Source organism: Colletes latitarsis, chromosome 8, assembly GCF_051014445.1.
Source record: "Colletes latitarsis isolate SP2378_abdomen chromosome 8, iyColLati1, whole genome shotgun sequence".
NCBI classification, from domain to species: Eukaryota; Metazoa; Arthropoda; class Insecta; order Hymenoptera; family Colletidae; genus Colletes; species Colletes latitarsis.
The window spans coordinates 32,432,318-32,445,945 of record NC_135141.1 but is presented as its reverse complement, the minus strand read 5'-3'; the positions used below and the strand labels follow the sequence as shown (position 1 = coordinate 32,445,945).

Sequence of the window (13,628 nt, the reverse complement as noted above, 5' to 3'; positions counted from 1 at the left end):
CATTGAAATGCAAATTATTGTAATTTGTATGAAAGGTTTAATATATATAGAATTTTGATTACGTCAGGAATTGCTTTTTTTACCTTGGTTGAATATATTATTACTATCATCATTACCATTGTAGTGTTTTCAATACTATGTAGGGTTTTTCTCATTTTAGAGGGTCAAGAAACAACTTTTCGAATATTTTTAGAATTTCTACATATTCTACACTAAAATACGCGTAGTTTGCTTTTTTAAACATCAAAATCGTCCAATCCGTTCAGAAGTTATGACGTTTTAAAGATATGCATGAAATTTCAGGGAAGCATTTCTGGCCTCACATTAGATTTTTGGTAAACAATTTTTTTTTCGAAAATGCGCAGGATTTCGAGGGTATGTGTAATGACTAAAAATGATTGTAATTGACCCCCGCAGCTGAAAATAATTTTTTCAGAACGATTTGAAATTTTTCAATTTAATTTTTTAGTAACTTACTAACTTGCTAACGAAGCCTCAGTCAAGAAATTGATATTCTTTATTTTCGTCTTATTTTGGCCTCTAGCATCCCCCACTAAAATTTTTCCCAGGGGTGGCCGAACACCCTATATATATATTAATTTGTAGAATTATAAGTCAAAGATTACAATGTAAATAACAGACAGCAAATCGTAAAGGATCTCATAATTATTAAAATATACATTCGACTGGTGAGTGTTTCGACTAAATAATTTACTACTCTACTATCATCTAGAATTATCTTTTCACTGAAACCGAATAAGCAATACTTTAATGTAGAATAAAAGAAGAAAACTAATTGTGTTTAAGTTATAAATAGAAAGAAAACAAACATTTTGTGAAACAGTAATTATTATTTATCGTATACGTATTTACTATCACTTGCTTGTTACAGAACGATCATTTATGTTCCCGTTACGATAGTCGCTCCAAGGAAGTTCAATTATGGACAAAATACGTAAACAACGTAAGTTTCTGTTACTCTTAATTTTGTTATGCTACCATTGCACTACAATAGGTTTTGTTACTAGGAAACAGAGACTGGCAAAGCACAGGCGTAGACCGTGCAACGGATAAACAGCAAGATGAGAAAAAAGTGCGACAGACGCCAACGAACCCCCTCAAGTACTATTTTAATAGATTTAGGTACTACCATTACTGTCTTGCGGAAAAAGTGGACACTTTAATTGGTGTAGTGTGCTTTACGATAATGAAAATTTACTTTTTCTTGATGGGACTTGAACAGAGTACTTTGCAACTTGACGAAGACATAGACTCGATGAATATGGACGAATTCGAATAAGAATTTACGAGAAATTTGTACGAGAGATTAGTCTGGCATATTGAATAAGTTACATTTTATGTAGACAAATCTATACTATGTTTGGTTTAATAAAACTGTTAAATATTGCAGCGTCAGTTCCTTAATTTAATTTAATTTCTTTTCTGTAGACTCACGAGAAACTTCCCCTCCTGATTTAAATGAAACTTGGCAGGTTTTTGCAGCAGCTAAAAATAGGAGGTAGGTATCATCTACCATAGTATTTGATGATTTTCTGAATACACGTATTCTACTGAGAAACGTAGCGAAATCAACGTTTGACGGAGGTATATTGATTTCACGAAGTAATGCAAGTATACATACAATATAGAATTGTCTTGGTTCGTTTGCGTGTGATTTAAGGAACACCTTCAGATGGTACGCTGCAGCTGCAGAATTTAAGATATTCACGAGTCGATCGTAAAAGATGCAGTCCAATCTCTGGGAGGTGTAGCACGTAATAGCAACCTTTTTGAGAAACTTCCTACTACGTAGTTATCCGACAAAAGTCATTTCGCATGGCCGGCCGTTGGGGTTATCTCGAATGTTTACTGCCGAAATTTGCTGCTGTTATTCTCCCTTTCTTTTTCGCATTTTCTTCCTTCTCGGAAGGAAATGAACGCCAGCGACGTATAATTTCTCTTTCGACCATCGCCCGGGCATTTCGGAGTAAATTATTTAGCTAGAAGAGCACTTTGTGTTCTTTCGACGGAGATGTTAATTCTTCTATTACTGAAAATACGAAATATTGGAAATCCGTATGGATTTGCTCGTAGATCAAACGAAACTCTTTGATTTAATAAAGTATAAGCGTGAGAATCACTAGGACTGGCCTGCCGTAACCTTCCATTCTACAAGCGGAACTTTAATAACTTTGTAACGAAGCCTCCATCGACTAATTGGTATTTTTGATTTTTGTCTGATTTTGGCCTCTAGAATCCCCCATTAAAATTTTACCCAGGGGTGGCCGAACACTCTGCATTGTATATGTATACCAAGAAAGCAACTTTTCTAGGCATCCAAACTATCCTACGAAACATTAAGGCGATCCGGAATATAAATCCAGGTTTGTAAGTTTCCAACTCTCGTCCGAATTTAATCGAAAAACGGTAAAAAATAATGATACAATCCAATATTTCCATAGACGTAATTAGAAAGGTTGCTCGTCACTGTGAAATATAACGCGCGATCCCGTTCGTATTATACACGATAGAAGCGAAGTTGGAAACGCCGGAAGATAACAAAACTCACAACAGGTTGACGAACGTCGGCCGTGCGCGAATTGGGACGATGGAGAAACGATAGCTGCTCGATAGATCCATCAGGAAACGTTTTTAGAATCGGATTTACGGTTTCGGTCTGTGGCGGGTATGAAAATTTAAGCGCAGCCGACGGCACTGCAGGTGCAACCCTACGCTCGATAATTTATCAGGATCATTCCGTGGGTGGCGCGCGCGTGGCCGAGAATAGTGCGCCACCGAATTTATGATAACGATAACATTGAATAATTCGCGCGGCGATTGATCGCGCACACCCACGACGAGACCGACGGACGCGACACGTTTTAACCGGAGCTGCGTCAAAATTAACGCGTAATAAATAAACGGCTACCCCACGCGCGAGATTAACGCCGCTTAAAATTTTAGTATCCGACGCGTAGGACAGCCAGAAGAGTCGCAACAATTTTTCTTTTTTTCTTTTTACCCAACCCCGAACTGACCAACTCCGTTTTACACTCGAATCGATTTGCAAGCTTTTAATTAAACCGTAAAGTGTTTTCCGTTCCAGGAATTAATTGACCCTCTTCGACTTGGACTGAAAATTGTGATACGAATGCTTTGGGAGGATCTGCCTGACCTCGAATGAAATTTAAGTAAATACTTTTCCTTCGTACGTTGGAATATTCTGTTTAATTAAATGTTAGTCGAAAATTAGTCCTGCAGTTTTTGTATAAATAACTCTAACTCAGGAATCAATTGACCAAATTGTTTTTAATTTTCTCCTGACATATATGCACGCACATAATTGTATAAAAATTTCCTCGACATGCCACCGTGAAGCATTTCAGCGGGAAGAATCTTGAACAAGCTTTCGTTTTTCGGTTCACAGAGCTTCAAAGTTACGGAAACCTTCGGGGATCGCTTAGTACACATCGATCCGCCGATACGGATACATTTGAAAACTTCGAAAAACCGAGAGTTTAATTACTACAGAAACCGTATCTATATTAAACCCGTCGCAATATTTCCGTTCGATAGAACAGAGATATTTTTCGTTGCCTTGATATTATGATTAGTATAATTATCGATACAACATGAGCCCGAGATCGGTATTCGTTCAACTGTGCGTTACTGTGGTTTTTCATTGGTTACCCCGAATCTCAAAGTTGCAAAGGTGCAATGCACATAACATAGAATAGCTTATTCTCTCGTTTCTGCCTCAAACACTTTCCGCGCAATTTCATCAAAACGTAACTTATCTAAATTGACAGTAAAGATATCAATTTTTTTCTACTTGTTCATCGTGGCTTCACCAAATAACATGTTTTCTTTCGTAAATATAACTATGTACGATAATGTGCGTAGCAATGCATAACTCTGTACTGCTGCTTATATAAGTAATTGTTTAACTGTACGATAAGCAAATGCTGTGTTACGAATGGGCGATAAAAATATTACAATAACAAACGCGCAGCTATAAAAGGTGAACGTTGGAGTGGTAAGACGTTTGATTTTTCGCAAACGATATATGTCTGACATGAATAAATTAATCTTTCTTGTTTCGATACTCTTAGCATTCGTTAGTCGATGTATCGGGCATGTTTATACTCCGATTATAAACACAACCTACGGAGCTGTCCAGGGTGAAGTATTGAAGACGGTATGGAACGGAGTAGAGTACAGTTCGTTCAAAGGAATCCGTTATGCACAGCCACCGATTGGAAAACTCAGATTTCGGGTAAACGCGTTCATCTTACACGAGTTAACTACGTACTTTAATTTATTACCGCGATACACATAACGACACTTCAACGACAGACTAATTTCAAAGAATTCTATGAGTGTTCATAGAAAGAAACAGATTTCGTTTGACAAATATACTGCACAGCTATGGGCATTCACCGGTCTACCATCTAGTCGTAATCATGGTTATAGAACCAAGATTCAGATGTTTAGCAATATTCAAATACAGAACGTATCAAGTATACAATATGAAACACTCGTACAACGTAACTCACTTTCGTTACATCTTATTAAGAATATTTCTAGCATCACTACACTCTATGACAACTATCACGAACAATATTAATTGGCAACAGAAAATTCGCTACTATGTATATGTATGTATATTACGATACAGATGTCATATACGTTTAATCAGAAATCTAAAGCATTGTCATAACAATCTCCTTTAAAATTACCACAGGCTCCAGAACCTGTAAAACCATGGACGGGCGTACTGGATGCTACTAAAGAGGGTAGCGTATGCCCTCAAATATATGGGGATGACACGTACATGGGAGACGAAGACTGTCTGCATCTGAGTGTATTCACTCCAAAGGTAAAATATTACTATCGTAACGTAGCTTCTGGTTAAAATTAAAAACATTTGCTTCTTCCATATGCGATAGTTGGACTTCCATAAGAACATGACCTTACTGCCCGTCATGGTCTGGATTTACGGTGGTTCGTTCGTTAAAGGTTACGTGAACACGACTCTGTTCGGACCCGATTTCTTCATGGAGCAAAATGTTATTCTTGTCAGTATTAATTATCGCGTCGGATGTTTAGGTACAAACCATCTGTCGACAGACATTACTTTGACAGTCATGGAATAAACAAATTCCAAGTAATTGGGCATTTTAGGATTTCTATATCTGGACAATCCAAGTGCACCGGGCAATGCTGGAATGAAGGATCAAGCTATGGGGTTGCAGTGGGTGCAGGACAATATCGCCAAGTTCGGAGGCGATAAATCTCAAGTAACACTGTTTGGGGAAAGTGCTGGCGGCTCGTCTGTGTTACTTCATCATTTATCCGATAAATCGAAAGGTATCCTATCTATCGTCTGATGCTATTTTATTATACCATTTGTGTATGGTACTCTCGATAAAGACTAGAGTTTTCGTCGCTCTTCAAACTAGACAGTTCCCTTGTGCCAATTGTCGGGACAAATGTAAAATTTGTAATAGCATCTGCGATTAACTAAATTGCCTGTTCGTAATAATTAGAGGCAAAAGGGCTGATTTCTCCCTTAGAGAAAAAATTGATCAAATTGATCTAGTTCGTACATTGTGTATAATACCATTAACCCATCTTCGTCGATCATGCAAGATTAATTTGGCGTGTGATGAACGGAAAAAACGAAACGTATCTGTCCTTCCATAGATCTATTTACCCGGTCCATCACTCAAAGTGGGACTCCGCTGTATCTTCTATTCTCTACACCGACCGAAGCTCTTGCGTCTGCTCATCATCTAGCGCTTCTTCTTGGTGTTGATGACATCGACACGAATAGACTGTTCAAAAAACTCGTTAAGGTCCCTGCGGAAAAGATAGTACGTGTGACGAACACTATGAACGTGCTACCGGCAGTGGTGAGTGTTCAACTTTCTTTCTCAGTATTTAGTACTATTAAAACGTGTCATCCGCTTTAGCGTATCTTTTCGATTTCCGTTGCATAACCGTTCGATTTGATTTTTAACTGTTTAGTATGATTAAATTTGTTTAGCCTTTATTTTATATTCATACATCAGTTACATATTGTGGAAAAAGAGTGACATCTAATCCAGGATAATATTTATTTCGCGCACTTTCAGATCGGATAAAATGTTCAAACTTGTGAATTTTTAGGCCACGTTGCCTTTTATGCCAACGATTGAAAATCCTAAGAACTGTCCGGAAAATACGTTCATCTCGGAATGCCCCATCACGTTGGTTATGTCAGGGAAAATGAAGAAGTGCGAGAAGATATTTGGAATGACGTCCAACGAAGCTCTTACGTTTACCACTCGTAAGTGTGAATATTATTACATGTATATCTTCAATCTCAAAATTGTACAGTGTACAATATAGAATGTGTTGTATAATTCATTTAATCCAGTATATTGATGAGAAATCATCGAGAGTAGAAACAAATCGAGGTGTTAATTGATATTGGTACTTGGAATTTAAGTCTGGGTACTTGTGATTGATGCAGTAGTGATCCCTGGTTGCTACGTTCTTCCTTTCTTTAATTTTAATTGCATTTTCAAACTCTCTAATCGTCCAGATTGGATCGATTTTAACTCCATTTGGATTTTAATACATGATCAATGCAATTTCAAAAAATCCTTACTGCACGCTAACTGGCCATCATTTTTATGTGTTACAGCATTATTTTTAGTAGCGAATTACACTGCTGTGCCGCGCGAGTTGACCTACAATCTCATTAACGACACAGCTCAGGTAACTTTTTAGACACTTTTCAGAGTTGTTCTCGATGCATTTGTGTATAGTAATTATTTATTTGTACAGATCTCGTGTCGCGTTTAATAGTATACGCGTTTTCTTGTGTGCAGGTCGTGTCAGATTTGGCCGCCGCCTCGTCTCTCGATTTGACCGAGAAACTAGTGGAAGCGAGGAATGGCAAATATCCCGTTTATTATTATTATTTAACGTACGAGTCCAAGTATGCACCACACAGAGCCAGTGGTATTCCAATAAATGGTAATGCAACATCTTTCTATCTGGGAAATTTGAACTTTCTCTTAAATGTGGCAGTATTTCTCAAACTTGGACCTGTTGATCTCTGATCTCTCCCACCAGAAATTTTCTTTCATCGCAGGAAGTCGTGAGGAGCTGAAGTTTGAGAAACCCTGATTTAAGGGATATTATTCTCAATTTGTTAGGATTCGACAATGTACAGAATAATATTATTGTGTGCTTTAGGTGCTGGCCATACTGATGATAATGGATACCTATTCAATGAAGATGACATAAACGCTCCTACCGATCCGAATGATCCATTTAACGTGTTTCGACGCAAATGCGTCAGTTTGTGGGCGAATTTCGCCAAATATGGGTACGTTAAAGCAATTCATTCGGAATTTAAAAGTATTCCGTGGTTCACAGGACATTTTGTCGCTGAAAATATCTGCCATCCAGTTTTAACTCCACTCGTTAACTATGGTCATCGGTTTCATTGCGCATTTAATCCTTCGTTAGTCACATAAGCGAGGGTAACATTTCTAGTCGCGTGGGGGACAGTTATCCACTTTTTATGTGATACAATTTCGTATTTTTTTTAAATTCTTTTTACACGTATTTTGATAGAAATGTCATTGAAGTTTTTAATAGCATAAAATCATAAAATAAATAATGTAAAATTTTATTCTCAAACAACCTGAACTACGTAATGTAAATTAATTTTCACAGTTATTAATGCACACTTATTTTAAATAATTGATGGAGACCCATTTCGTTGGAGTGAAATTTTGTATATCTGATTTCTCATTTGAGTATGGAAAAAATAAAATGACGATTATAATGAAATATGACTCGATGTCGGTAGTTTATTATTACTTGTGTGTTGCAGAAATCCCACACCGAGAAACAATAATCCCATCGATGGCGTGATTTGGGAACCAGCTGGAAAAAGTGGAAGAAAGCTCAAGATGAATGAGACATTCGAAATGATTCCTCGTTCGTTATCTCGACAAACTTTGGATATTGAAAGGTTGTTGTATTTCACGGGACCATACATAAGTTCTTGCCGTAAAATTGACTTTTCTGTCCCGTATAGTAGCATTTTCTCATGAATTTATAATCGTTTCTATACAAATTAATAAACTATAACGCTAGAATTGAAAAGCTAATTTCCTTCAAACCTCTTCCCAATCCGGAGAAAGTGTGTAACATTTTTTAATGCTTCCTACGCAAAGAAACAAATTTAGTATCATAGCATACAAAATGCAGTTGAATTAAATAAACTATGAGAAATCATTTTCCAAACATTGAAAATATTTATTTCTCATTCTTTGATCGTTTCATTCGCGTAAAATTAGCCTTTAATTGATTTTGTCGCAATTTGTCTCGCGATATTTAGCCGTTATATCTAATAAACCTAAAGACAAGATCGAGTGCAACAATCGTGCAGGTACATATTTTGTTTGAAATAAAGCTGTTAACCCAGCTATAGTAATTTTATCCGAATTCGTTCGACTGTGAGTTACTGTGGCTTTTCGTTGGTTACCTCGAATCTCAAAGTTGCGTATACATATAACGCAGAATAGTTCGTTCTCCCGTTTCCACGTCAAACACTTTCCGCATAGTTCCGACGAATTACGCGGGCGTGTTGTACAACCGAAAGTGCGATTTAAATAGTTCGAAGAGATTTTCCTGGAAAAAATTTGATATTCGCTTCTTTAATGTTTCCCTTTGACGGTTTCGTGTATCACGATTCTTGCATCCTCAAAAAATTCAGACAAGGTAACGAAAAAGTTTGGAATTATTAAAATATACAATTAATTACCTATTTCAGTTACCAAGCTGAGTGGACTTTTTTTTATATACAAGTACGTTTAAAAAAGTTATCTAAACAGGACATACGTCGTTTAATACGAAATTTTCTTACTTTTCAGAACGAAAATAAAAATTGTATAAAAGGAAATGTTGACAACGAAGCTCGTTTAAAATTAGATTCGAGTCTAGCAGATCCATAATAACAATTACAATCTGATCTACATATACCACAGGCAAAGAGTTCGATTAATCAATCCTCAGATAGCTTTAAGTTTCCAATTGCTAATAAGCAATCACCTGTTTGTTTAAAAATTCAAAATCTCGTAAAATTATTTTCACCTTCCTCAAAGAATGCAAATTATAAATTTAAGAAAAAAAATTACTACCAATGTGAAGGTATTTGCTATCTTCGTGACTAGAAATATTACAAATTATCGAACGACCGAAATACCTTGTACGGCGAGGCTAATACAGCATTTCCATTTAACATCGACAGAGAAGATTTTCCAGACCGCCAGAGAAACTCTCTTTTTTCCACATGTTCGTACTCGACGAGTCAGCTCATCGACATTATTACACGATGTCACTCGAGGTACGTAGTATCGATTTCGAATCACACTGGCGGACCAATGGAGAAATTTAATTGGGGGCCGCGTAACTCCCAGTTCAATTCGAGCCAACCTGCAAACGCTCGACGTGCCGGAAAAAAATTACCTACCCAGAATGCACTCACGGAAAGTCGAGGCTGTCCGCATTGGTTACGTCGCTAAAATCACTCGGGGTGAAAATTTATCTATTAAACTGATCGCTACATAAAGATCAGTCACCGATAACATTATCGTATACTCGCGTCTGTTTTCGTTTCGAACGAAAGTGCTCGCTCATCGACCACCGAGCAAACATGTTTCCCTTCGAACGCGGACGAAGGATATAAAACTACAAAAACTGAAAATAAAGTCGTTTGTAACAATATTAATCGAATTAATTCGAATTTCCGAGTTCGTGGGATTTCCTTGTTAAATGGTGTATCGCCCTCGTGGGGCATTATTTCGAGCGTTTATTATTAGGATAATCAAGAAAGTATGTCAATTGTAGCATTTACGTTTTCGAATATAATACCTTTATGCGGTTATCCTTCTCCGCGTAGAACGAATGTTTCTCGTTGGAGCATGATGCAACTCTGTTGAACGGTCCTACTACATACTAATTTAACTTCCGACGGTACGCCAGCGGCAAAGTTAAATCGAACCTGAATGAAGGTCTTCAGCGTGTTTCACCCACAACGACGGGAATTCAGTCAGATCGTTAGAATGGAAACCGCAGGATTCGCTACGGTTGCAACAAAAAATTCATGCCGACAAATGCTTTTAATGTCTCTTCCTATGCTGTCTTATTTTCACCCCATCGTTGACACCGCAAAAATAACTGTTGGGTCTGTTCTATAGAAACTCCTTCGAGAATATTTTCAACGATGCTTCGACACAAAACCTATTCGTTATTTCTGAAATGTTCGATCTATTAAATATTTACGGCTGCGAGAGCTAGGATGAAAAAATAATTTGCTTTCTAATATCGTGGATTTCAATCGTGGTATTCTTCGGTTTTTCGATGAAGCTTTAATGTTTATGAGCTTCCTTCGTTGCAGGCTAACAACAAGTCAAACTTCGTTGTCCAGTTTTTGTTCTGCTTTTTTTCAACTCTCAAGCATTCGCGAGTATTCGTAAAATTTCGAACTCGATACTTGACTTCTTTCGCGATGGAAAAGGTCTGCGCCGTGGAACCCAGGTAATGGCTGCTGAGAATAACTTCTTCAAGAATGCTTTGCAGTTCATCTCGAAAGAAGCGGGGTAATTATAAAAGTAGGTCTTGTTTTAAGTATTTCTCGTATCTCTTAAGTCAGCCTTTCGTGTTACGTTAACTGGCACATCTCTTGCGGGTAAGCTCAAATGTAATCGTGACACGTGTTACATAATTTCGTCGTCGTCGTTAACTTGTCTTTTATCAGTACTACTTGAACCGATAAAAAAAGAATTCAAATACGATAATGTGGTTGAAATAAATTTTTATCGTTCATCGTTTTAATAAATAACGCATGGACAGTGCGAATTAGAAAATACGAAAGTTTGGCGATAGTTCCCGCGCTCGTTAGCAGAGGGTTACGCTCTCTCACAAGCTCTCTTCTTGCTATTTCGCTTATTTCTTCCTACAATAGCAAGTCACCCGCCGTAAAACTATTTAAATCGATTATAAATTGTTAAAATGCAAATATATTTATTTCCAAGAAATCTTCAGACTAGATTTAAACGGTGAAAATTTCATTCTACCGGGGGGTCGATGAGGTGAAATTTGAGAAGCACTGCCTCAAACTGTACCAGCATATACTCCTCTCCATTTGGGTATCGTGATTGCGTACGCCCAATCAGCGCATCCGCAACTTGTATCACGAACTTCTCTAGAACGATACTGGGTTCCAAGTACTATGTATCCACACTAGTCGGTACAAAGCCTTTCTAAACCTCCACTGTCTCAGCGAAGATCGTTCGCGAGTTAACCTATTGAAAAACCGCAACTCGCACGGCAGGTCTTAACTCTAATCCATTAAGCAAAGCCATTGAATGTGATTGAGTTATATGGTAGATCAGTTCCATCCAAGTTTCAGACTCATACCAGCATACGAGTTATTCATTTATTTTTCTTTTGAAACTGTGAAACGTTCTATTCTTTGATTTCTTTTTTTGCTCAAATATTAGTTGATAGATTGGAAGTGTTAGACAATAAAAGCAGCTCACATACATATGTATGTCTTGTTCAGTTTCTCGCGACGGAATTTCACGTTTTAATAGTCGCTGGAACTTGGTGATTTTTAATCGAAACAACCGTGCAATAATTTAGGCGAAAAAAAGTAAAGCGGAAAATTGTTAGTCGTTGTACACGAACGCCTGCCTGGCTATCGTAAAAAGCGCTTTCTACAACAGCTCGGCAGCTGAACAACTCGGGAAGCGATAATCTGCGCGACAAAGGCTCGTTTACCATATCTCTTTTAAATGAAAATTGAATTTTCATCAGGGGATGCGGCTTTATACGTGTATGCTTACAGCGAACGATTTTCTTTGACATGGTTTCGAGCATCTATTTTTTACTCGTAGAGGGCCTTTTTTGACGGTACATATCGGTGAATTCTATTATCTTTGTTCGAGCACTGTGTGAAAGTGCTGAACGTTTGGACGGCAAGGAATTTTTATTTGTCAGTGCAGTGCTCCCCAAACTTTTCTACGAACTTGTTCGTAAACCACTTTTGGTTCACTTCTTATTGCAGTAAAATAGCAGAGAAAAGCTATACTACAGATTAGACTGTTTTTTTAATTTTTAACGAATGCTGCGTTTTTGAAGATGTTTCTATTGTTTTACTAATGACAATAGAAACCAGTGTTTTAATGAAAGTAGAAGAAAAATATTTTTTGTTAATCTAACTCTGACGAAACCTTCCGATTAATACGAAACAATTTATTTGCGCTAGAAATTTATGATAGTCGATGGAGTTTGTCGCATAATATTATAATCGTCACGCAAAGTTGGGTCGAAACGGTACAGTTGTTCAATTTACGAGGATTATTCCGAATTAATGATCGCTGACGCGCGAGATTTACCGAACGGGCGATGAATTTTCGAACGAGCAATAATTTGGCCGGAACAGTGTACTCTAACGTCGCAGAATTCAACAAACGAAATTGTTTTCTAGGTTTTGAAAATTTAGACTTGGCATGGTGTAGGTGGGTCGTTAACCGGATGAAAAACTTTTGGCAACGTTCCCTCGTAAATCAATGACGCTAATGCCTGGATTACCGCGGTCTCGACTTGTTGGGTGTTAATGCAACGGTTGTTGCAATATATGCAATAGAGGCGCGCTTACGGAGAACTTAGCTTGTACTGTTTTCGATTTGCATGAATACACAACGATCGTCCTCTTCCCACGTTCGTTTACATCTCGAATTCATACGTCATTAGTCGCGAAAAGATGCACGCTCGTATATGTATACACGTACATACATACATATTTTTTTTTTACAATGTTCAATCTAAATTCATCGCAACTGCGAAACACAATTTTGTGCCACGTCTAGAAAAGAAAAATACAAGCGCGTCCGTACTTTATTCGAGTGGCATGCCTTTTTGCGCCGGATGCCAAGCACCCGCATGCAGAATTTTCGCTAAGAATACAAAACGAGGGGAATACTGAATACCTAATCAATTCGTCCAGATTTTCCCTTCGCGAAACTTGTATCTCTCTCTGTCGCTCTCTCGTTTCTTTGCTTTCAGCGACGCGCGGGTCTCGGGGATTCATAACGTCGTCTTTCAGAATTTTCGTTTGCAATTCTACTTATCGCCGGGCCATTATAATCAACGTACAGGGTTTTTTTTGCTTTTCGTTACTTTGACTCATTTAGTTTCGTTTACTCGAGGTAAGTGCGATGCATCCGAGTAGTTTTACGAAGCACGGATAAAGCGAGATTGTTAAAAATGGATTCAACGAGATCTCCGTGTATCGTACGAGCCGGGGTTACGAAACATCAGGATACATCGGGAAGAAAAAGAAACGCGAAATAAAATGCTCACGAGCGTTTCGAGCGCATTAGTTTCCCCTACCGCGCGAACTTCTACTTGCCGTGGGAAATATTTAAATCCCACGTGCTATTCTGAATTTCCGTTCTGACGTTCACGCGACCTTCTTTTCGACGAATCTCGCTCCTCGGGTCAGGATTAGCTGGGCGATATTATTCTTCAATTTGGATTAAGTTGGTCCTTCGGAA

At 37.9% G+C, this 13,628-nt stretch overlaps 1 protein-coding gene across 1 annotated transcript; it reads left to right on the top strand.

Moving 5' to 3' along the window:
• Positions 1-4,052: 4,052 nt before the first annotated feature.
• LOC143344667 (juvenile hormone esterase-like) lies at positions 4,053-8,174 on the top strand. The gene is made up of 10 exons (XM_076770934.1): positions 4,053-4,276; positions 4,745-4,879; positions 4,950-5,109; positions 5,185-5,370; positions 5,707-5,915; positions 6,172-6,331; positions 6,692-6,765; positions 6,879-7,026; positions 7,249-7,381; positions 7,895-8,174. Exons 1-10 carry the CDS (start codon positions 4,067-4,069, stop codon positions 8,115-8,117), a joined length of 1,638 nt encoding a protein of 545 aa, XP_076627049.1. The 5' UTR covers positions 4,053-4,066; the 3' UTR covers positions 8,118-8,174.
• Positions 8,175-13,628: the final 5,454 nt, after the last annotated feature.